The sequence below is a fragment of the Vulpes vulpes genome, chromosome 12, assembly GCF_048418805.1.
Source record: "Vulpes vulpes isolate BD-2025 chromosome 12, VulVul3, whole genome shotgun sequence".
NCBI classification, from domain to species: domain Eukaryota; kingdom Metazoa; phylum Chordata; class Mammalia; order Carnivora; family Canidae; genus Vulpes; species Vulpes vulpes.
The window spans coordinates 112,043,841-112,068,471 of NC_132791.1; the positions used below are offsets into that span (position 1 = coordinate 112,043,841).

A 24,631-nucleotide genomic window follows, 5' to 3' on the forward strand; every position below is an offset into this window, starting at 1 on the left:
CAACTAACACCCCTCCCCCATCCAAGTGACTCCAACTCTTCACTCCTGGGTCATCTGCAGAGGTAAGAGTGGCAGTGACTCACTCCAGGTTGGGCTCTCTGCCAAGGTCACCACACACAGCCCAGCCCTAAGCCCTCAACCACTGGGGTCAGTGCTCTGGACATCTCTCCCTGCTCCCAGACAGATGTGCTTCCTTGGCTTGGCTCCTAGGTGTGGAACCTCAAGACAGAAGCAGCCTGAGTGCTGTCCTTGGGACACCCACACTTCCTTCCTGCTCCCTTCCCCGCTCCCAGGTCTCCCGGCTCACCCACAATGAGGCGCTCCGTGTCTGGAAGTTGCTTAAACAGCTTTCTGAAGTCTTCATTTCTCTGCTTGTAAGTTGGGCTTAACACCTGCATGAAAATGAGCAAGGTTAGCAGGATATTCCCAGGTTCCGTGGGGTTGGGGAGGAAGATATAGGAAGAGCACCTGCTTCATGTCCAAAAGGCAAAGATAAGGCTCCGTTCTCCCACAGTGGCCTGGTTAGGCAAAGGGGGGTTGGGTACGCATGGAAAAACACCATGGAGACAATCTGACACTCTGAAAGGGTTCGTACCCGGTGTCCATCAATGAGAAAACATCAAACATACTAAGCAGGGCCCAGATTATGTCCCAAGAGGAGAAAGGAAGGAGGGACACCTCCAGGGAGCTTCCTGGGACCCACCATGAGATCTGCTGCTGTCCTGCCTTCTGCTGGCAGGAAGTACCACCCTGACACCCCACAGGGCTCCCCTAGCCCCACAACCGGACCCAGAATATGATGGTACTCAGCGCACCCTTTGAAAGCAGTGGTCATCAAGACTGGCAGTAATGTAAGAATCAGCTATGTAAGAAATAAGAAATTCATGAGTGGAAAAAAAATCGTAAAATTTAAGATTACTACGTTGTTTTATGTCCATTCTATCTCAGTAAAATGGGGTAGGGGGGCATAAGAACTATACTTTGCCAAGAATGAATTTTTAAAAATCATAAAACTAGTCCTAGAATAAGCACACAAGTAGAGAATTTAAAAGCCTATCTGGTAACTAGAGGCACCCAACCTTCACTCCCTCTCCACCCTTTACAAGATTATCTAATCCAATCCTTACATTATTAATGAAGAAACGAAGGCCAGAGAGGAGACCCCTGCCCAAGATCCCCTAAGCTGGTCAGTGGCAAATTTCTGGATCCCTGGTCCTGTGCTCACCTCTCACCACTCCCTGTGCCACCAGATGACCCTGTGCCCACTTAGCTTTTTGGGTGCCTCCATGGAGACCCATACCTGTAAACTTCCTTAGCAAATCCTTCTTGGAAATGCCATCAGCCAGCGGAATAGACAAGAATCCTGATCTTTCCAAGCTTACAGTCTTAAAATGAAAAAAAAAAAAAAAAAGAAGTATAGCCTGTGGATGAAAGGCACCCACGGATGATTCATGAAGACCAGTGCACAACCCAGGAAGGGGCACGCATCACAACAGAGAAACATCTGTACTCCACCCAGGCAAGTCACTGACCGACCTACTCATGCCGGGAGCACACGTTTGCAGACTTGTTCTGGTGATGGTGACAGATAGGTCTTGGCCATCTCCACTCATTTTCCTGGGAATCCACTGGCGGATTCGATCCAATGCGGCGACAGTGAGATGCACTTTAGACTGTTCATTTTTGGCTTTCTGCAAAGCTAGCTGGCCCCGGGGCAAGCTCGGGCTGTGGCGTGACCACGTTCAGAGTACACGCTTGACTACCTGAGCTCAGTGGCCCGATGGCTTTTGTGCTAGAGGAGTATTTCAGGAAGTTGGAGGAGGAGAGAGAATGGTGTGTCTTCAGTTTGGGGAAGTATTTCCAGAGACAGAGCGAGGACAGTGCTTTCAGCTACTCTGTCTACAGTTTATTTGAATTTTAAACTTCTGTTTTGGCTTGTTTATAAAATGAGCTATATTTATAATAGTCGATGCCCTGCTACCTTTCCCAAGCCACGCTACGCTGTAGAATCCCAAACTTCAAAGATCACCTGCCATATGTTTAAACCAAGTATTAGGGCCCCCATGAATGAATATCCAGAAGCCAACCTATCCTCTGGCTTCTATGGCTACAAAAGACCTCCAGATACTACCTACACTCCTGTGGCCCATGTTAGTTCCAAACCAACACGGACATATCCAATCTGACTGGCGCCCCGGCCTTGCAGGACAGAGCCCACATATTAAAAACCTTTGCATGACCACCTGATCATCAGTAAGTTCCTAACTATGTCTAACTGACCTTCTAGAGCTACAGCTGAGCTAACGTGAAATAAGTTATCGCCACACGCCATGCATTGCCGTTAGCCCTTCACGTACATCATTTCATTGAGCCACAGACTGTTTTCATTATCCCGTTTTACACCCGACGGAGTTGAGGCAGAGAGGTTAAGCAACTTGTCCAAAGTATGTGGACACTAAGTGGGAGAGGAGAGCATGAACCAAGGCAGTCTGACCCGGAGCCCCTGGTCCCAAGAAGGAAATAACAGGGGTATCCCAGCAGAGCACACGCTCTTGGGGAAGAGATGTTCACTTACTCTGGGGCCCCCACTAGTCTTTCATGCCCACAAGTGGGTCTCTTTTCCCCAGGGTAGGTGGTAATAAAGCCTGTTTTTCAAGACGACAGAGTTTTAGAAATTGGTTGTAGAACAGTGCAAATGCACTCTTAAGGCCTCTGAGCTGAGAAATACTTAAAAATACTTAAGATGGTAAGTTTTATGTTCTTTACCACAATGACATTTCTTTAAAAAATGTATCACTGAGGTAGGCCTTCATAGTTACATAGAGCCACTGGCAGCCTGAGGACAGCCCACCAGATGGCCCCAAGCCCCCTGCAGGGGTAACCGGGCATCAGGCATCCAATTCTCTGAAGCCTCCAATTTCTTTCTTTACTTTTTTTTTTTAAGATTTTTTTTTTTTTTTTTTTTTAAAGATTCATGAGAGACACAGAGAGAGGCAGAGACATAAGTAGAAGGAGAAGGAGGCTCCCTGCGAGGAGCCTGATGAGGGACTCGATCCCAGGACCCTTGGATCATGACCTGAGCCTAACCACTGTGCCATCCAGGTGCCCCTCCTCCAATTTCTAATGTGCTTTTTGCACATGGCCACTCTCACATCCTCTCTCATCTTCACCATTTACAGAGGTAGAGGTGCGTGGCATCTGTCCATTGTCTCCAAACCAAAACTCTGGCTAAAGGAGGGAGCCTCTCCTCTCCCCAGAACAGAGCTGTAGCTGTGGGGAGGGGGAGGGAGGGCCACTCCAGCCCTGACCTCTGAACTTGGCCACTTCTTTTTTTTTTTTTAATTTTTTATTTATTTATTTATGACAGTCACACACACACACACACACACACACACACACATACACAGAGAGAGAGAGAGAGAGAGAGAGGGGCAGAGACATAGTCAGAGGGAGAAGCAGGCTCCATGCACCAGGAGCCCAACGTGGGACTCGATCCTGGGTCTCCAGGATAGCGCCCTGGGCCAAAGGCAGGCGCTAAACCGCTGCGCCACCCAGGGATCCCTGAACTCGGCCACTTCTACAAAAACTGGCTTGGGTGCAGGGACCCCTTAACCCAGCCTTGTAAAAAAATGCCCCGATTCTACGAGGCTGCCAATGTGGATGGCAGGCCAGCCTCTGCCTCCTAGACTCTAAAGTAGAGATGCATCAGGCCGACCTGCCACCATATACCTTCGACACAAGAGACCATGACCCTCTGCCTCCCACCCCTGCAATCTTAAAGCCATCTCCTCTAAAAGGGAGGCATGGCTCAGCTACTTAATTTTAAAAGGTCAGAGAATTTTGGTTTAAGGATGGTCAAGTGTAAGGCCCTCGGGAAGCAGGGCCAAGTGGGGAATTACAAGGGTGCAGCACAATTGTCACACAGGCCCAGAGAAGTTGGGATGCACACTCACGGCTGGGACCTCCTCAGATCCATGCCAGTAGCAGAGTTCTGCATCAGCAGGTAAATCTGTAAACTTCTTCAGGTACCACTGCAAAGACTGGCTGTCCTGCTCCAGCAGGAGGCTCCAGAGGACCCCAGACTCTGTCAGAGATTCCATGGCCCTCCACGGCTCCACCTCCCAATGGAGTCCAGCTCCTTGAGCTCCGGTTCCCAACTGTCCCCTCAGAATGAAACAGTCTTGTCTGGGCTGAATGCAGATGGGCAACCCTGTGGCTTCTCGAGGGTCTGTGTGATCTTGACTGGCCTCCTCTTGTCTCCCAGAGCTCCGTTCCCAGCGTGAAGCCTCACAAGTGGGAGGGTGTGGTCAGCATGGTTCATGGGACAGGCTGGCCAGCCAGTCTCCCATGGCCAGGTTTTGCTTCACTACACTCGGGCTCCGACGATGTGGCTGGGCTTTGGCTGATGGTGACCCAGAGGGGACGTGGCAAAGCCCCTCCTCCTGGTTAGTGCGGACAGTCACTCCAAGAGGCCAGTTGAGGCCAGAAGATGCAGACGACGCAGCAGGTGCACAGGGCCAGCTGGAGGGCTCCAAACAGCAGGCCGCTGGTGGACAAACCCCGTAGGAAGGGGATGACCCCACAGCCAGGTCCAGAAGTGCAGCCCACTGGTTACTCACACATAGCTCCTAGCTGGTCAGAAACTCCAGGGACAGAATGCGCTCCCAGCTCCCCAGCTGCGTCTGGCCTGTCCCATAAGGCCGTTCACGGTGCAATCTGTCCTCTGGGCGGGCACTGGTCCCTGTGACTCACAGCCCTCTCCCAGGCACAGCGGCCACCACTGGCTGCAGCAACAAGGCCAGCTCTCACCCCCACCCCTCCACACACCCCTTTCCTCCCAGCTCGTGCTCTCCTTAGCTGACCAGCACACAACTTCTTTGTTAAGAGTTGCCCGTGGCAGGAGGGAGGCAGAGTGGGTGGGCGGGCAGGGCCAGAGCCCTACACATGCCTCAAGTTACAGGATCTGGGTGATGGTACTGGCCAACGTCCTCTAATAACCCCCCGGCCTAGCCTGGCCTCCCCAGCAGATGTTTCCTGCAATGGAAAGTAGCTGGCCAGGGTTCCCAGGGGGGAGGGGCGGGGAGGTGCCAGGGGCGCCACTGCTATGATGAAATCTGAAATCGGAGACTCTAACAGCCAGGGGACTTCTGGAGCACACTCTTCCCTGTGTGCAGCACCAGCAGGAGATTTTGGAAGTCTGACTCCTCTTGTTGCAGATGTGCTGGTGGGGAGAGGCTGGGCAGATCGCCTGGGGAAGGTGAGGTCACCGGCTCTGGGGACCCAGCCTGGCCTCCAGCACTAGCAGCAGGGGGGTCCAGGCCAAGAGGATTCCCAGGCAGCTCCTTGGACCTTGAGGGCCAAGCAGCAATGCTAAGAGCAGAGAGTTTGGCCCTGGGGTCCAAAAGAATGTAGGAAAGCTGAGGAACAGGAGTCAGGCCAGTGGAGCCAGGAAGGGCTCCAGACAGAGAAGCTGAGGCAGCGAATACACAGCATTGGGACTGGGAAGACATGGTTCCCAGGAGAAGTCAGACCTTTGAAACAAATGGAGCACCTGCCTCGCCCTCCACAGCTATGCCCACCGTGCTGCGAGGGTCCCAAATCTGTGTGTCATGATGAATGGTGCCTGAGGTTGGAGCCAGCAGCACTCAAATATGAGCATACTTTAAAAGGATCTAATGAATGCATTAAAAATGGAGATTCTTGGAGCACCTGGGTGGCTCAGTCATGAAGCATCCAACTCTTGGTTTTGGCTCAGGTCATCATCTCAGGGTCGTGAGATGGAGCCCCATATAGTAGGGCTCTACACTCAGTGGGGAGTCTGCTTGATGTTCTCTCCTTTTCCCTCTCCCTCTGCTACCCCCTCCCTTTCTAAAGGATAAATCTTTAAAAATGGGGATTCTTGATTCCTAAACCAAAGATTCTGACTGCAAGAAACGCAGAGTCCTGGTTAAATGGTGTAAGAGGAAGTAGAGAAAGTCTGAATCCTTCCCCAAACTCCCATCACTCTCAATGTCTGGCACAATGGATGCAGCCCCACGGCCTCCATCGTCACACATGCAGGGTGGTACCTCCATCAGACTACCATCTTCCCCAGGAGAGACCTGTGCCTCGAACAGCTCCATCTTCTACAGCACAGCATGATCTGCTGCTCAAAAACTGTGCACCAAATGAACACATTCCTTGTATACCTCTAAAACTATTCCTATTTACACCACATCTATGTGTGCACAGCCACCCAGATCCCCAACTCTACATGCACAGCTTCCTGGTGCCCAATCTCTGCCAACACTCTGCAAACCACACATCCAAGCTTCTCTTTGCCCTGCGTATGGCAGCCTTATTCTTTGCACTGTGGTAGGGGAACCCAGCAGTCCCATTTTCCAGGGTGGCCAGAATGCCTCTCCTGGGCCACATCGGACCCTAAGGTCTAGGCAGCATATAGACCCACGAAAGCTGAATCATCACAGTAATTCCCCAGAAACATTTACATATTGCTATGCGCCAAACAAGGGGATGACGGCTGCAGTCGGGTGAGGCAGGGGCAGGATACACCCAAAGAGATAACCCCTGGGAGACAGTCTCGGTACTCAGCCTTTGTCTCCTACAGCCCCCACTATGGAATGGGCTGGGCTGGGCTGGGCAGGGCAGGGCAGCAGGCAGCTTCCAGCCGGAGGAGAGGGAATTGACCCCAAGCTAAACATTAACTCCATGGCAAACAGTGGGAGCTGGGACCAAGTGGTACCCCCTCCCTGGGCACAGCACTGGGAGGGGCGGGTGGAGGAGCCCAGGAGAAAAACAGATGGATTTTTGGTGCAGTAATGGATCAATGGAAGAAATCAATTAAGACCCTCAAAGGAAATCCTGCCCCTCCAACCAAATCCAGGTAGGGAGGAGCCAGATGTAGGAGACCAGGGGTGGTGGGGATGGGGGCAGGGAGAGGCAATGAGCAAAGAAAAGAGAGGGATGCACATGGGAAAGTGGCGCCAGGCAGAAAGGCAGAGGGGAAGGAGTAGGATTGAGAGGGGGTCTCGGGATCCCTGGGTGGCGCAGCGGTTTGGCGCCTGCCTTTGGCCCAGGGCGCGATCCTGGAGACCCGGGATCGAATCCCACGTCGGGCTCCCAGTGCATGGAGGCTGCTTCTCCCTCTGCCTCTCTCTCTCTCTTTCTCTCTCTCTCTCTCTGTGGCACTATCATAAATAAATAAAAATTTATAAAAAAAAAAAAGAGAGGGGGTCTCATCAGGAGAGATGGAACCATTCTGGAGAAGGTGCAGGAAGGGGGTCTGGGAGCACAAGTCAGGAAGACTCTTCCAAGACAAAGGATAAGAAAACAGTGGGAAGATGGGCAGAGCCTTCCTGGAAAGAACAGGCTGCCGAGGCTGTAGGTGGCATCTCCTCTCTCAGAACTTCCACTTTCTGGGGACGCCTGGGTGGCTCAGTGGCTGAGCATCTGCCTTCGGCTCAGATCCCAGGGTTCTGGGATCGAGTCCCACATTGGGCTCCCCACCGGGAGCCTGCTTCTCCCTCTGCCTATGTCTCTGCTTCTCTCTGTGTCTCTCGTGAATAAATATATTTAAAAAACAAAAAACCCTTCCACTTTCTGTACTGCCTCCTAATTCCCAATTTCATGCCCACAAAGCTTAGTTCTCTTGCTCTCCATCTTATGCCTGCCAGACCCACTCAGTCATGCCACAGCATTGGCACCTATCCTTTCCTTCCACCAAAAAGCCAGCATCCCCATCCCAGGGCATCGAGCAGCTTGGGTGCTAAGTCTCTCCCAGCTGCCAGGGCCTAGGCTCTGGACCTTTGATCTCCGACAAGCTGCTTCCCTGGGTTGCCATGATGAAAGACAACCCCCCCCCCCCAGAAAGAGGTGAAGCAAATGAGGACAGTTACCTGTGTCCAGACGAGGCACCGAGGTGGAGATTTGTTCCTGCTCCATCCAAGATGCAAGCCTACTACACCCCAAAGGGGCCATCTCTGGGGGACAGGCTATACCCCTCCCATCCCTATCTTTGCCCTTGGCTCCCTGCTGAATTTAAAACCCTGTTCCTGCTTATCCCATTTCATGGCTACTGAGGCCATGTCTCCCAAGCTCTGCCCTGATGAATGAAGCTGGGATAGCCAAGTGGGGTGGGGGTGGGGAGGTCAAGGGTATGGGGGTATAGATATAGTTAGGCCTGGGAAGGCCTTAAGGCCTAAGTAGATTGCACTGCCTTCACACCTCACGCTTGGTCTGCATGTCATACCCCTGCTAGAGACCAGTAGCTCTCATTCCTCAGCCCTTCCACATGTCCCTGGAGTCTAGTCACTTCCCTCCATGGGCTCCCCATTCTTTAGGCCAAAGTGATTTGCCATCATGGTGAGGAGCTCCTCCTGTCACCTGGCTAGACAGGTAAAAGTAAAATGTGCAATAATGACATACCACGCCACACTGGTCAGAATAGCTAAAATTAGCAAGTCAGGAAACAACATGTTGGCAAAGATGCAAAGAAAGGGGAACCCTCTTGCACCACTGGTGGGAATGCAAACTGGTGCAGCCTCTCTGGAAAACAGTGTGGAGGGTCCTCAAAGGGTTACAAATAGAGCTACCCTATGACTCAGCATTTGCACTACTGGGTATTTATCTACAGGACATAACCATAGTCGTTCGAAGGGGCACCTGCCCCCCAGTGTTTATAGCAGCAAGGTTTACTATAACCAACTGTGGAAAGAACCCAAATGCCCATCGATTGATGGAAAGGTAAAGAAGACGTGATACACACACACACAGACACACACAGCGTATTACTCAGCCACCACAAAGAATAAAATCTTGCCACTGACAACGACGTGGATGGGACTAGAGGGTATTATGCTAAGCAAAATAAGTCAGAAAGACAAATATCATGATTTCACTCACATATGAAATTTAAGAAACAAAACTGATGAACAGAGGGGAAGGGAAGGAAAAATACAGCGAGAGGAAAACAGAGAGGGAGGCAAACCATAAGAGACTCTTAAGTCTAGGAAATAGAGGGTTGCTGGGGGGGATGGGGTCACTGGGTGATGGGCGTTAAGGAGGGCACATGATGGCATGAGCTCTGGGTGTTATATGAGACTGATGAATCAGTGTATTCTATCTCTAAAACTAGTAACACAGTCTATATTAATTAAATTGAAGTAAAAAAAGTTATAAATAAGTAAATGAATATATATCACAAATGCTATATTTAAAAGCAGAATAGTGGAATCTTGCCCCAGGAAATCACATAAGTCTATTCGCTATCACTATGTTTTGTGTTATTCCGGCAAGAAAAATAAATGCAAGTATGAAAGAAAAAAAACAAGTAAAATGTAGAAGACAGGTAAAGGAGGGAGCTGGGGAGCAAGCAGGGGGGTACCAGGGGGGCTTTCCCTCCTTCAGATCCAAGCTACTCCAACAACCTGAGATGTTCTCTCCACGGTCAGCAGCGCCGCGATGACCCCCCAGGCTCCAACCTGACCAGGGCATGTGTGACTGTCCCCCTAGAGTTGGGATGACGAAGCCCTGGCCTATCCACACGACATGGCACCTCAGGCAGCAGCACAGCTGGAGCACCACCAGAGGGTCAGGAGACCGATTACAAAGAGGGTTGTCAGCAGAGCTGAGAAGGGGAGACGGGACAATGCATGGGCAAGGTGAGTGCCTTCTGGAAAACCATGAATGTACTACTGGAGGGCAGTGCTGGGGAGCAGGGGGGCAGGGAGCTGACCTGAAGGCTCCTGGTGGGGCCTCTGCCCGCAAGAGCACAGTCACAGATATGCCACGCAGCAGGGGGGTGTCTGGCCACCCAGGGGCGCAGGCACTGGGAGCACCCCACGCCCATGTGCATCGATTCGGGTGGCTCCGGGGAAACCCCTGGGTGGCAGCTTCCTGATTGAGCCAAGGCAATGGTGCCTAGGGGAACGGCCACGCTCAGGCTCGCTCCACAGATAAGCCAGCTGGTACCATGAGTGGGTCGAGATGCGGGTGGCGCACGCTGCGTGGGACAGACGGCATCCTGCTTCCTCCAGACACCCAGAAGCGGGCAAGCTCGGAGCCAGGGCGTCGGGCTCGGCGTCAGGAGGAGAGCAGAGTTGACGCGGGAGGAGCGGCCCGGGCCTACCCAAGCCAGCCTTTCTCTGGCTCCACCTGTGACACCAGCGGCTCATTTCCCTCCCGAAGTGAAAACACATGAAGACAAAGTGGAAAGAGGAACTAAGACACAGCTCCTAGCATCTGCAGCTCAGGCCGGCTGGAGGTCCCCTGTCACCTCTCGGCACCACTTCCCTGTCCCTCCTGCACATCTTCCATGCTGCAAGCTGTCCCTGCCCCGTGCCAGGCCTCCGCAGAGGAAGCTGAGCAGGTCCCGGGCCCACAGAAGGCAGACAAGGCGCCACACCTGCCAGGCAACGTGGAAACAGCCACCAAAAGGGAGCCACGGGAAAGACATTTCTGGATGGGCCCCCTGGGGCCTGCAAGACACCCCAGAGTGAGAGCACGCGTCCCAGTCCCAGAGACAGGTTGGCCAGAGGGAGCGTGAAACGCTGCTCAGCAGAGTCCCTTGTGCACTTGGCCTCTGTGCGTGATGATCTGTGCCAAGGGGACAGGCCGTCACGTTTCTATAATTCATTTGGGGTGAAGGGTAAGAAAGAGGCTGGAGGAGACACTTGGCATCCCTGAATCCCAGGAAGGCCCAGGAGAGGACGGTACAGGGCCGCAGAGAGGGAAGGACAGCCAGCCAGAGAAGGGAAATCAGAGAAGGGCGAGGAGGAGGAGCCAGGGAGAAAGGGTAGGGAGAGTCAAGGAAAGGAAGAGTGAGATGGAACAGAAGAGCCTGACTGAAGGGATCAAGAGGAAGAGGAGGGACGAGGAGGCTGGGGACCAGCCACAGGCTTGGGGACTCGCATGTCCAAATTTGGACATTCCATTAGCTTAACATGTCCCCAGCCACTTGTCTCCTGTTCCTTGGGGGCACTAATTTTGCAATCTCGCTCGGGGGGTGGGGGGGGTAGGTTTGGTGGGGTAAGGTATGCCGGAGGTCCCACACGCAGCTCCCAGGAAAGCGGGGACCCCACTCCTCCCTCGCAGAAGCGGCTGCAATTATCTCCAGGATGTGAGCTCCAAGCAGCATGTGGGCTGAAGACCACAGTGGGCCCCAGGGGGAGGCCTGGGGAATGAGGGGGTGTCTCGTGGCTTCTCCTCGACTCAGGCCACTTCGGCCCTGCAACCTCTGCCTCGTGTGCACCAGGCCAGGTGGGCAGAGCTGCCCAGGGCCAGAAAGGCCCGGCACGCAGCAAGAGGTCAGAGCCACGGGGCTGGCTGACGTGTGCTTGCTCTGGGGCATCACGGAGGCCCTACCTCACCCCACACACAGGCACCAGGGACTCTGACTCCAGTCCCCATATAGTGACCCCGGCGCCCCCTCCCCCAGGTGTCCACAGCCCCATCACCCAGAGCTTTCTCCCACACGCTCCACATGCCCGTGGGACCTGGGCCTAGGGGAGGCGCAGAGGTGGTACCTGCATGGTCACGCAGATGCAAGTGTGGGCAACAGCAGGCTTGGAGCAGGAAAGACGAGGCCCCGAGGCCAGGCCCTCCGCTGTGCAGTCCCAGAGGGCAGAGTACAAGTGGCGGGGGCTGGCCGACACTTCAGTCAGCTGCTCTCCAGGGGAAAAGTTCAAAATACTGCAGCCCAGTCTGCGAGACGGGGGCTGAGGTCCCAGACGGGGCTGCGTACGCCACAGTACAGCTTCTGGGTGCGGAGCAGCTGGCTGAGCCACCACCACGGATGACCCCGGGCTACCCCTTCACCATGGACCCAGGAACAGCAGATGCCTTCTAGAATGAAGGCGCCCCTGGGGCGGTGGAGGTAGGCCTTGGAGCAGAAGACAAATTCCACTATGTGGAACAACCCCTATACTAACAGGGAAAAGTCTTCTGGCTGCATTTCCCCTAAAATGTCTCGGTTAAGGGAAGAAAAGTTTGGTCCTAAGTTCAGGCCCAGGGCCATCCCGGTCCCAGAACTCTCCCTGGTTTTTGGACGCCTCCCCCAGCGGGTCCCCTCCATTGAGGCTGGAGGAACCCTGTCCAGGAGTCTAGGGGAGGAGAATGGGGGCCGTCCCTCCTTGGTCCCCCTGAATCCTGCTGCACAGGATAACCAGTGGGTCACGTTTTGGAGGAAGGAGGCCACTCAGGGGCCCGGCAACTTGCTCAGGCCCATAGGGCGGCCACACCGCACCCCAGACCTCTCTCCACCCCCCACCCCACCCACTTCCATCCCCCACCCGCTGCCCATGCACCCGACAAGAAGAGAAACAGGGATACTTACGTTATACCAACTCTGGCTTTTCTGAAAGGACAAAATGAGAGAAAGGTACAATTAGTCAGGGAAGAGATGGCGGGACTGGCCAGGGTGTGCCTGGCTCGAGGGAAGGATACACAGACAGCAGAGGGCGGGCAGGGAGGAGGAATCCAAATGCAGCTGAATGCTTCCCATGTGGCTGCTTGAGAGGGGTCCTCCTTTCTCAAGACAGCTCCAGAAAGGAGGCCCGGGGAGCAGTCCATGCTGGAAGCCTCACCAAGGTCGGGGCGGCAGGCAGCGGCAGCACCAGCCAGAGCTCAGCTGGAGGGGAGTCGGAGCCCCATCATGAGGTTCTCTGATGGGGGTAAGGGATGCGCTGCAGGCATCCAAGACCCGGTCCCCCAAGGGGCCCTGACCAGAAGCAAAGTGCAGATCGAGACCAACCCAGCCTTCCGCTCCAAGTCAACCCCTCTGTAGAAGGCAAGAGGGGACCCTTCGGGTGCAGGAGGAATAGGGGCCGCCCGGAAACCTCCTCCAACTACATTCTCAGGGAGCAGAGGACAGAGGTTCTCCTTTGTTCAACAACTGGCTGACCGTCGAGGTGACAAGGCAGGAGAGTCCTGGGGGTTGTGCCCCAGGAGGAAGGCCGAAGCACAGAATTAATTGCCAACGGTGCCTCCTCGCTTCGTGGTGCTATAACTCAGCAACAAAGTCCAGACTCGTGCCAGCTCCAAATTCAGGTGTTCTCCATCCCGGGCCCTGGGCAAAGGGGACTCGTTTTCATGGCAACTGAGAAGGACGGCTGAAACTGTGCTTTGTCTACCTCCAATCTATGGCCGGGTGTCCTTTACGCACACCCCACTTGAAAGAGAGAGAGGCAGATAGGAGCACGCAGGCACACGCACACCCTTGCCTGGGTCTCATCTCTTGAGGTGCTGATCCAACAATTTTAGATTGGGGATGGGAGGCATTTCCGGTTATAAAAAGCTTGCCAAGGGTATCACCGCAGCAAAGAATCACTATGGAGGGGAAACTGTACCTATACACAGAGAGGTGGATTCTGGGTGCCACTGGCAACCTTCACACCCCAGACACAGGGTCTAACAGACCCTGACCCATAAGGGAAGGAAAGGGCAGCCACAGCCTCTGAATGTCCACTGGGGGCATGCCCGGTGGGGGGAGGGAGGACGGGCGGGGACAGGAGCATGGTGATGTGATCACTCCTTCGCCAGCTCTCCCATTCCACCAGAACTCTCTAGATGCTCTCCATAGTCATTTCCCAAGAAAGGCTGTCGCGATGGCCCATCTGGAAGCCCCCTATACAAACCACAGCCTGACTTTCTCCTCTAATCCAGAAGTCTTGGCAGGTAAGAGAAGCCAAATATGAATACTTAAAACCAACGATGTCACTGCTGGGGGAGCTACCGTCACATGGGAATCCTGGACCTGGATCTGGAAATCAGCCTGCAAACATGTGGCTGAGGCTCCCCGGATCTGGAGGAGAGTGGCTGGGGCAGAGGCTGCGTCTGACCTGATCTGTGCCTCGGCAGGTCTTCACCCCTGGGCCTGTCCCTCAGATCCCAGGGCATGGGTCTGCATAGACCTTCACTGCATCACATCTCCCGACACCGGAGAGGCACCCTCTAGGCACTGCCAGCCTCGACGGCCCCACAGTTCCCGGCATCTCATCAAATCCAAGCCAGGCCTTTCAGACACCTGCTTCCCAGCTGAGAAAACTGTCACCTGCCCCCTAGCTCCTTACCCCATTGTCCTGGCCCTCAGGCATGACCCTAGGAGGACAGGGGGTGACAGGAAATAACCTGGGCTGGGTGTGGGGGGCCCAAGATCCTTTATGATTGATTACTCCTACCCGCCCCTGCCTAAGGTAAACAGGAAAGGTAGATTTTCTTTCTCCTCATACTGCCACAAGGAGGTGTCCCTTCTCCATCTGTTCAGAACAAAGGGCTTCAGAGTGACAAAGAGCCTCCACCAGGGGAACCTGCATGCATCTCTGCGTGATGCCTCTGTGTGCAATATTTGCTTTTTCATAAAGGTGGGGGTGGAGGGGGGATTTGTGTTCCCAAGTACTGAACCATCAAGAGCAAAGACTTCCCGTCTTCTCCCTCAGCGGGAGCCTCTACCCTCACCAGCCGTCTCCAGGCGGCTTCTTATCTGCCACCACCAAGGGTACCCCTAGGGGAAAGGCACCCCCCTCCTCAATCCACAGTAGCTCCTGGGAATACCCACGGTGGGCATGAGAGCTTGAACTCTGACCAGACTCCTGGAGGCAAATTTCATCCCAGTGGCTTTGCTCTTCCAGGGCTGAGCCCCGAGCTCAGGGGGCAGGCAGCGAAGCCAGAGGGGGTTACAGACCCTGAGCAGGGAAAACAGAGGTGTCCACTGGCATGGCTTGGGCTGTCTGCCCCTGCGGGTTCACGAGAACGCCCCTCCTTGGCCAAGAGGGCCAGAAGCATGGGAAAAACAGAATGAGGAGGTTGGGGGGTGGTGGTGGTGGTGGTGGTAAAGGCTCTCAGACAGGTTACGAATGGATTTGGCTAAAAGGCTGGGGCAGGGGGAGTCAGGAAAGAATACTCCAAGACAGCTGCTGAGGACAGGGAGCTGAGCGGAGCACATTTCTACTGCCTTCTATTCTAGAAGGGCTCTCAAGTACAAGCACTAAAGGAATGCAAGGCCCCTGGAGACAGACCCCACGTTCCCTAAAAACATCTCCCCAGTGCAGAGGCTCCTGGAGTCGGGAAGACGGTGGGGGGGCCTAGGGGACCCAAGGAGGGGAAGAGAGGAGCTCTACTTGGAGGAAAAAGAGAGACTTCTTACTTTGATCAGGTTAAGTCTGTCATACTGGAAAGAAAATCATAGAAATTAGGATTGAAAGACATGGTAAGCGTCAAGGGGAAAGAAGCAGCAAAGCCACAGGGCAGGGGTGACACAGCACACCCGGGGGGGCCGGCCTGGCTGGCCTGGAGCAGGGCTCCCCAGCAGTAAAGGCCGCTGGCTCCCCCTCGCGGCCTCCTGCCGGCACTACAGGGTGGAAGCTGGGCGGTGGCACAGACTCCAGGGGTCCAGGGAGGAGGAGAGAGGCCCTGGCATCTTCTAGCTCACTGCTTGGGGCAGGGCTGCACCAGGAAAGGTCGGCCTCAGTGGTCCAGTTACGGATTCGCTGGAGAGGGGCCCTACTGACCGCCTCGCCCCACCCCTGCAGATTAGCAGGAGGAAAGGGAGGCCCTGGGAAGGGAAGGCTGACCCACTGCAAGCCGCGAAGTGGAAGCCCTCTCCAGCTTGCTTGGAAATCACAGGAGCTCCCCTCCTCGGTGCGGTGTGGACATTGTGTGTGGACGGGAGGGAGGTGGCCTGGCGGGGAGGCCACCGCAGCTCTGGCCACCAGATCCCTTGCCACGGATGGGTACGTTTGGTCCAGTGAGGAGACAGGACATCTCCCCCTCACTTTCTGTTCCAGGCCCTGACCTGCGTACGACTTAATTCCCATACTGGTCCTCACATTTCTTTTCTGAAGCCTGTGTGTCTCCCTGCACGCATTTCCCAGATGGACCTCAGCTGCCGTCATCACTTCCCCCTGGGCTGGTAGGGCGTCCCTTTGCCCACAAATCAGTCCAGTCCTTTTTTCAGTGGCATTTAGAGGATGGTGGTGTCAGGGGCAAGAGTCCTGATGGGCGAGGGAATGGGATGTGTGTGTGTGTGGGGGGCAGCTATCCAAACTAGGAAACTCCAAGGCTATGTGTCTGCCTCCCCTGAGCTCTTTAAAGGGGAAAAAAGGGATGCTTAGGTGGCTCAGCGGTTGAGCACCTGCCTTCCACCCAGGGCACGATCCTGGAGTCCTGGGATCGAGTCCCACATCGGGCTCCCTGCATGGAGCCTGCCTCTCTGTGTCTCTCATGAATGAATAAATAAAAATCTTTAAAAAATTTTTTTCAAAAGGGGGGACAACCCAGAGCTCCTGACCCCAGGCACCTCCCGTTTAGCTCCTTATGAAAGGGGGGGGGGGGGGCAAAGACTAGTTTGGAATTCACGCTCAGTTCTTGGTCCCTACCTACAGTATACCTCATTCTGCCTCTCAGGGCTCCAGCCTGGCTCAGTGGCTCCCGGACACGTGCCCCTGCCACCCCGACCCAGAAAGGAGTCCTCCGGCCTCTGACGTGTAATATCTGCAGTTACACGTATGCTGCTACAGGTCGGTGTGGCTTCTGGACAATCTCACACGGGTCTTCTCTCCTTCCTAGACTGGAGGCTGCCTGGGGATGAGGGGGTGGCGGGAACCTGGTCTGTATGCTTGTTTCCCAAAGAAGACCTACCGTTTTAGCAGATTTTTAAAAATTCTCAGGACTGGGTGCTCACCTCCACCCAGCATCTGATTAAAAAGAGGCACCCCGTGGGTGGTTGACTGGTGGCCATCAGTAAGTTCTGTGGGACCCACTGGGTGCCCTGCTAGGGTAAGAGGATAGGAAGCTTGCAGCTTCAGCTGAGGGTGGAAAGTGTGCAAAGTCTGTGGGCGAACCAGAGAAATGGCACAACCCGATGCCTGAGCCTGGCAACATGCGTTCTCTCCGCAGCCAGGGGCGTGAGGGGCCAGGGTGGGCTGCCGACCCCAGGGAGTCCCCCTCCTCGAGCACTCCAGGCGGAGCTCCTCTTCCCCCACCAGCTTTTAGCCTGAGGGTCACAGACTCTAGGATGAGCCCTGGAGTCTCTTGTTCTTCCCTCAGGAAAGACAACAGCTGTTCGCCTTCCTCCTCCCCAAAACACTTCGAGAGGCTCAAGACTATTATTAAGTCATTCCTCTGCTGTTTCTTCCCTGGGCGACATCCCACCTCCTTTCCCCGTGGGGATTATTTCCTGAGCCCTGCCATTCTAAAATACCTATTTATTGCTCACGCTGTACTCCCTTCCAAGTTCTGCTCGGACCTCTGAAATCCTGGGGGGGCCGGGCAGATGCTGGCTCTGCCTTCTGACCTGGTGGTGCTTCTGCGGGGACTGTCAATGTCCACTGACCTCCAGATCTAGCACCGTGTCCTTCTGGGAGAATAGTTCTGCTCTGATGGCCACTCGGGATCCTAAGGACACCACAAGCCCAGCGCTGGGCAGTGAGTGAAAGCGGTAAGGGGTGCTGGGGCTGCACGGCCGTCAGTGGGCAGGCAGACGGAAGGAGGGTGCCAGGTAGGGCTCCCGGGGTCACTCTGCTGTGCCGGGGAGGTCCCCGAGGGGAACCTGAGACCTCCAGTCACCTTGTCCGGGGAATCCGGACTCTGCCACTAAAGCAGGTACAAGGGGGTATCAGGGCCTGAAGCCCAGCTGGTTGGGGCCTCCCTTCCCCGAGGCGGTGAAACTAAGCCCTGGCAGGACTCTGCTTCTAGATGGCTCCATGTAAGGAGGGAACAGGTGCCCAGCCCGAGGCAGTGTTTGGGTAGCAGGCAGAGACAGGGGAGGGGGCGGACGGGTCTGTTCTCCGACTCTGGGTGCAACAGGTGCAACGGGACGGTCCCTCAGTAACTTCAAGCCAGCCTGCCAGGGGGCAGTGGGGCCGGCCCTTCTGGGGAAGGGACCAAGCAAGACAGGGGCCAGAGTGGGTGGGGGCAGAGGGAGGGGTGCAGAGCACTACAGACAATTGGACACCGGAGGGGAGACCAAAGACAGAGAGAAAAGATGGCTTACTTTTGACAGGCGCTTGTGAGACTAAGACCATGCATACAAAGGAGGTATTTGGGAGACGGTGGGGAAGAAGAGGAAGAACAAGAGATCAAAAGACAAATCAGGTGGGAAGCCAGCTCCCCGAGTCTCCCAGGGGCCCCCCTCCCCCTCTCCCCAGGGCCTCTGAGTCCAAGCAGCAAAGAGAAGCTTTTTTGAAGGAGCATCTTAGGCAAAGACATCTCCTGCTTCCCAAAGGACTGAGGAGGGGGCTGAGAAAAATCTCTGGGGACCCATCAGTAGCCCAGACCCAACCCCCCTTGGGGCTTAGGGCATGTCTATCCTTAGGCAAAGGCCCAGGTCCTCAGGCGGCAGCCCCTGACACCACTGGGAGGGATGCAGGGGCCCGGTCACTGTCCTCCCGGACGAATGAGTACCGAGTGGCATTATTACCAAAGGTGAGGCAGAGTGATAGCCAGCGTGGAGGTTAAAGACCCCACTCTTCTCGAGGACTCTCTTCCCGGCTCTGTAGTGTCCCAAATAATTAACGCTCCTTTCTACCCCAGATTTGAAAAAGGAGGCAGGGCTAACCAGATGACCCCTCCTGGTCCCCGAGCACCCTCTCTCCAACCCCAACCTACAGAGGGCTCCCCAGCCCAAAGAGAGGTCATTGTGGGATCATGGACCGAGTTCTCCCTGGGGAGGGGGGCGCTCTGAGGGCTCAGCTGAGAAGACCAAACTTGACTAGGGTCTCCCCTGCCTGTCCCGCCCCGCCCGGCTGACACCAGGGCCTCTGAGGAAGGCCCCCCCAATGCTGGCTTTCCTGCAGAGCATCCCCCGGCAGGGTCCCACTCACCTTGGAGTTCTTGCCGCCGCTCCGGCCGGACTGCGAGGAGCAGCTGCGCTGCACACCCTGCTCCGGCGTGGACGGGGACTTGTCCGAGGAGTGATCTGAGCCCTTCTCCACCATGGTGTCTCCGTCGGGGCTCTGCGGGGTTGGCGAGCGAGACCGTTTCCGGAGGATCGGGGAGCAGGCCGGCGTGCTGCGGTTGGAGTTACTGGCAGTGCTGCAGGGGCAGATGGAGAGAGGGAGTGGGGTGGGAGGGAGGAGGAGGAAAGACAGGCACTCAGTGACTGAAGGCCAGAGCTGGGTCCCGGGTCCCGGGGAGCCAGCTCAGGGAGCCAGGGTTAGGTTAGGGCCTGGTGAGGAACCAGGGAGATAGGGCCCCATCTAGGAACTCACAGCACCGCAATACTGCTGCTGGCCGGGGGCGGGGGGGTGGGGGTGCCAATGTGAAATGGAGATGGGCAGAAGGGGCAAGTAGGGCCTTTAGACATTTAGATGGTCATCCATCCATCCAACCATCTGTCTGTCCATCCAGCCAAATATTGTCAGAGCCCCTATTATATGCCAAGAACTGTCGGGGGAAAACAGAATTTAAGAGCTCAAAGACCCACCATCTAATAGATCTATTAGATCATCTAATAGCCATGAGCTCCTCTCCTACGAACCCTGCAGATCCAGTTTCGACATCTTGTTTTGCAGAGATGTGCCCATAAAGATGGTTAAGTATAATCTTACCTCTTTTTCTCTCTTTTTAAAAAAAGATTTTTATCTATTTGAGAGAGAGAAAGTACGAGTAGGGGAGGGGCAGAGGGAGAGGGAGAAGCACATCCCTCACTGCGCAGGAAGCCTAATGTGGGGCTCTAGGGCTCGATCCCAGGATCCTGAGATCACCATCTGAGCTGGAGGCAGCTCAACTGACTGAGCTCCACAGACGTTCCTAATCCTACTTTTCCTACTTTTCAAAGCAGTCACATGCATATTATTTCACTGGGTTCTTAAAACACTCCTCCACTGAGGTAGTAATGACAAGTGCCACAACCCTAATTTTTAAAACGAAGCCCTACACATGGCAAAGAAGTTAAAGGGTCCTCTGATTGCAGAGGGATTAAAACAAAACCTGGGTCTTCTGACTGGCAATTCACACACCCCAGAGTATTTCCCTGGAATCCACACTGCTCCCCTCTTTCCCTGCCCAGGGTGAAGATGAACACAGTAAAGTTCTTGCATTCCAGAGTCCCCTGCACGCAATTTCATTTCCAACAGGTATCCTAGACACCCCACGGTACCAAGCCACTTATGCCAAGGGTTATAAGCTGTGTAAGTATTTCCTGCTGGATATTTAGCTGTGCTCTTGATGGAACAAGAAAGATGACAAAAGATGGAGTGGGGAGGAAAACTGAACGCAGTTAAGTCCTAACAAGTGTTTGCTTTGCTCTGAGAGGATGGAGGAAGAAAAGACATGGAAAAGAACGTGGTTAAATGGGAAAGAGATGGGAGGAATGGGATGGAAGGCAAGGATGAGATTGAAAAGCCAAGAAACTCAAAGGTCAAGGGGGCGGGGAGGGCGCGGTGAGACGTTGAGGGTCCCTCTTACCCACTCAGCGGTCAGAGAGCAGAGCCAGCCTTCGGGGACAGCCCAGATCTGAGGCTGTGAGGGCCCCTTCATCCCAGCCTTCCCCAAGCGAGTGCTGTGCAGGGTGGGAAACACTGTCATTTGCATGAAGATCCAGCTGTGACCTCAGATGTCCCAGGGGACCCATTTGCAATGAAAACCATGTACCTTTCAGCAGGCCCTTCCACTCAGGGATCCTCAGCAGAGAAGGAAGGAAGGCCAGAGCCCAAACCAGCGAGTGTGGGAAGGAGGGCAGCAGTGGCGGAGGTAAGGGCAGTGCTCTAACTTTGGAAGGAAAGTGAAACATAGAAGGCCAGAGAAAAGGAAGACAAATGTGACCAGAAGATACATGGAGACACATAGGGTAAGGTCCAGTGTTTTGCTTCACCCAAAACCAGACTTCAGTTTTAGAACTCACTTTACTAAAAAATACTTGGGATTTGCAAAAAGAAGCTCTTCAAGTTTGCACTCCATCCCCACCGTCTTTATCCTCTGACCACCCCCACCCCCCAACTCTTTCACTACTGCAAACCCTGGAGAGAGGGAATTATGTTCCTTTTCTTGGGTTGGAAAAGCAGAGCCTTAGAATGATGGCAAGAAGATGGTGGGACGCAGCTTGAATGATGGCAAGAAGATGGTGGGACGCAGATGATGGGAAGCCTCTAGAAGGTCTGGTGGGGGGGCGGGCAGACTCGGGTGCTCACCCTTCTGGGGTAGCTGCCTCTCTCTCGGGCCAATTTCAACCCATGGCCAAGTGCTCCAAGGATTAAACTGTCTTCTTGGATTCCTCTGCTAGAAGAACAGCCAGGTACTCTGCCCCTAATCTCAGTTTACTCAGACATACCAGGGAATGGATGACACCTAGCACGAGACCACAGCTTGGCTCTGGATCTTTCTCTTAAATAAATGTCAAGGGACATCTTGCTACACGGTGAATCCAGGTGCAGGAATGGAAGAGGAGATCCCTTTATCTTCCAAACTCCCAATCCCCCCTGATAACAGGCTGTTGAGTTCAGGCAGGGGTGGGCCAAGACTCTAACCGGAGGAAACTCACTCCAACTACTCAACACCACGAGAGTCTCACACTCAATGATCAAAATGTCCTTGACATTCCCTCACCGACTAGTGGCCCCCTATCAGCTGACCTGACCTAAGGCACCCAAAGGGTACCTACATTTCGGCGTTCCATACATCAGTCAAAACATCAGTCAATAAACTTACATGGTCATTTGTCACTTTAGTCTCTGTGCTTTTAAGGCTACGGATCATCTGCGCTGTTCCCCAAGATCTCTCCTCTCCTCCCTGGTGCCACATACCTCCTTCTTCTATTCCTCTCCCGGCCTCAGACACTGGCTTCTCTGTTGCTAACTCCGCCTGAAGTTTGGTCCTTTCCAATGGTAAGCCTTTCATTGTCCAAACTGTCTCCTGCTTCAGAGGACTCCCACTTGGCCTTGCAGCAGAAGACTCCCTCCCCTACCTGCTTCTGCTCTGATGAATCACACTTGCTCGCTTCAGCCCAACAATCCGCTGCCAAATGGACGTTCCCTCCAAACACACGCCTCACAAGCTCCTTGGGCTGAACACCAAGCTTGCCATCCCCTCGTCCTGAGCCTCCTTCCCCTGCTGCCCCTTCTCCATGGCATTACCACTCCCAGTCTCTCAGGCTGCATCTCACTCCATAAAAAGGGAGGCACTAGATCCCCATCAATTCTATTTGCTGAAAGCTCTCTGACCCATCCTTCCTTCCGCTCCCCCCAGGGCCTCTTGCTGAGACTCTTCCAAAAATAAGTCTTCTAAGTGATCTCTCTAATCTCCATTTCCTCTCCTGTACTCATTCATACCTCTGTCAATCTTTCTAAATACAAGCCTGATACCATCTCTCTGCCCCCCACTAGCATTCACATTAAAGTCCCGAATCCTCAGAATGCAATTCAAAGTTGTCGTTGGAAAATAATTGACACTTACCTGTCTGCCAATACTTTATCTCTCCTTATACCATCTTTGAGAGTTCTTGTGTATTTTCATCCCACGTATCTTCTCCTGATTTTTTTTTAAGATTTTTATTCATTCATTCATGAGAGAGAGAGAGAGAGAGAGAGAGAGGCAGAGACACAGGCAGAGGGAGAAGCAGGCTCCATGCAGGGAGCCCGACATGGGACTTGATCCCGGGTCTCCAGGATCATGCCCTGGGCCGAAGGAGGCGCTAAACCGTCGAGCCACCCGGGCTGCCCTCCTGATTTTCTTAATACACACTCTCCTCCTGCCTCCAGACTTCTATACCTACCACTACTTATATGTGAAGGGCCTTCCCCCTACCAGGCCTCCCACCCCAGATCTACCTACTAGAGTCCTGTTCATCCTTCAAGATCCATCTCAGACCCAACCTTCTCCAAAAAGCTCTTCAAAATCTCCACCACTAAAAGGACTAGAGCGTTTACATGTTCTGCTTGGTAGACACACTCTTGGAGGTGCCCACCTCTGCACCTCCCACACTGCCCAGCGTGATGCCTTGTATCTGAGTATGTGCTCGGTAGATGTCCGCCGAATTGAGTATCATCCTAGAGAAAGTATAACAATCCTCGTGGATTTCAAAGTCCCCAGGACCATGTGAGTTCCCAAATCTGTGCCTGCAACCTGTTAACAAAAACAGCTAAAAATTTATGAATGTTGGGGCACCTGGATGGCTCAGGAGGTTAAGCATCTGCCTTCAGTTCAGGTCATGATCCCGGGGCTCCGGGATAGAGCCCACATGGGGCTCCTTGCTCTGCAGGGAGCCTGCTTCTCCTTCTGGTTCTGCCAGCCACTCCCCCTGCTTGTGTTCTCTTCTCCATCTCTGTCAAACAGATAAATAAAATCTTAAAAAAAAAAAGTTTATGAATGTTTATGAGTTCCTCACATGGTGTCGAGTATTCATGACGCACTGTCTTATTTAATTCCCCAGCCAATCTATGAAGTATTCATGGATATTATTCTTCTTATTTTTCAGGTGATAAAACTGAATTACTGACAGATTCAGTAATTCGCCCAGAGTCACACAGACAGTAAGTGGCAACACTGGATATGAAATGCAAGTCTATCTGATGACACAGCCTGTTCTTAGAAGCAGCATTTGGTAGGACTTGTTTGCTGGGTGAACAGATAGAAGGATGGATGGGGTGGCTGGGTGGATGGAAAGAAAGAAGGAATCAGCTTCTTGCTGACTCTAGTTTTCAATCCATTCTCTATTTTTGCTGTCAAAACAAACCTTCTAAAAAGTGATTTTGCCATTTTGCCCATCCCCTCCCCTGGTTAAAGCCCTCTGTGGTATCCTATCCCCTTAGAATAAAATTTGATCTCTAACTATGGCATAGAAGTCCTCGATGATCTTACTCCAAGCTACCCCAAGCTCCATCCTTGGCTACTCCTCCCAGTGGACCCCCTGCCATCCAAGACTACTTACAGTTCCCTGTTCCATGTTCTCTCCCTTCCACATTTTTCAGTGTTTCTCATTCTGAAAATACCATTTCCCCCTCCACACACCCTCCCAACATTTATCCTTCAAGACTATTTTAGTATATGTGCTGCCGAAGCAAGCACTTATCCTTCAAGACTAAACCCAACTACCCTCCCACCACTACCCAATCCCCATGCTCTGATCCTTCACCACATAAGAAGAAATTATTGAAACAGTAGTTCTAACTCAGCAAAATCACTACCAGATTTGCTCCATATCTAATATTATTTTAAAAGGTATCCCATTGGGATCCCTGGGTGGCGCAGCGGTTTGGCGCCTGCCTTTGGCCCAGGGCGCGATCCTGGAGACCCGGGATCGAATCCCACATCGGGCTCCCGGTGCATGGAGCCTGCTTCTCCCTCTGCCTGTGTCTCTGCCTCTCTCTCTCTCACTGTGTGCCTATCATAAATAAATTAAAAAAAAATTAAAAAAAAAAAAAAAAAAAAGGTATCCCATTATCCAGGAAGCCCGGGTGGCTGAGTTGGTTAAGTGTCCAGCTCTTGGTTTCAGCTCAGGTCATGACCTCAGGGTCGTGAGATGGAGCCCTGAGTCAGGCTCTGCACTGAGCATGGGGCCTGCTTGGGATTCTCTCTCTCCTTCTCTCTGCCCCTCCTCATGCCCACTCGCACGTGTGCACGCTCTCAAAAAAAAAAAAAAAAAAAGGTAAAAAGTACCTTGTTACACTATAGACTTTGGATGTCCTGCTGAGCAAAAAACTAA

The 24,631-nt window shown here is 53.6% G+C and overlaps 1 protein-coding gene across 19 annotated transcripts in view; it reads right to left on the reverse strand.

Annotated features, from left to right (window-relative positions):
• Positions 1 to 24,631, reverse strand: part of GRAMD1B (GRAM domain containing 1B) — a 234,556-nt gene that overhangs the window by 22,958 nt on the left and 186,967 nt on the right. For 9 of the 19 annotated variants that reach the window (XM_072729482.1, XM_072729481.1, XM_072729480.1 and 6 more), the window contains 4 exons: positions 18,816 to 19,026; positions 17,987 to 18,007; positions 12,332 to 12,352; positions 308 to 392 (listed from right to left, as the gene is read on the reverse strand). In XM_072729482.1, coding sequence (XP_072585583.1) covers positions 308 to 392; positions 12,332 to 12,352; positions 17,987 to 18,007; positions 18,816 to 19,026 — 338 coding nt within the window. Of the gene's footprint in view, positions 1 to 307; positions 393 to 3,953; positions 8,219 to 12,331; positions 12,353 to 17,986; positions 18,008 to 18,815; positions 19,027 to 24,631 lie in introns of those variants that run through there. The other 10 variants (XM_072729495.1, XM_072729493.1, XM_025999014.2 and 7 more) reach the window with 2 other exon arrangements.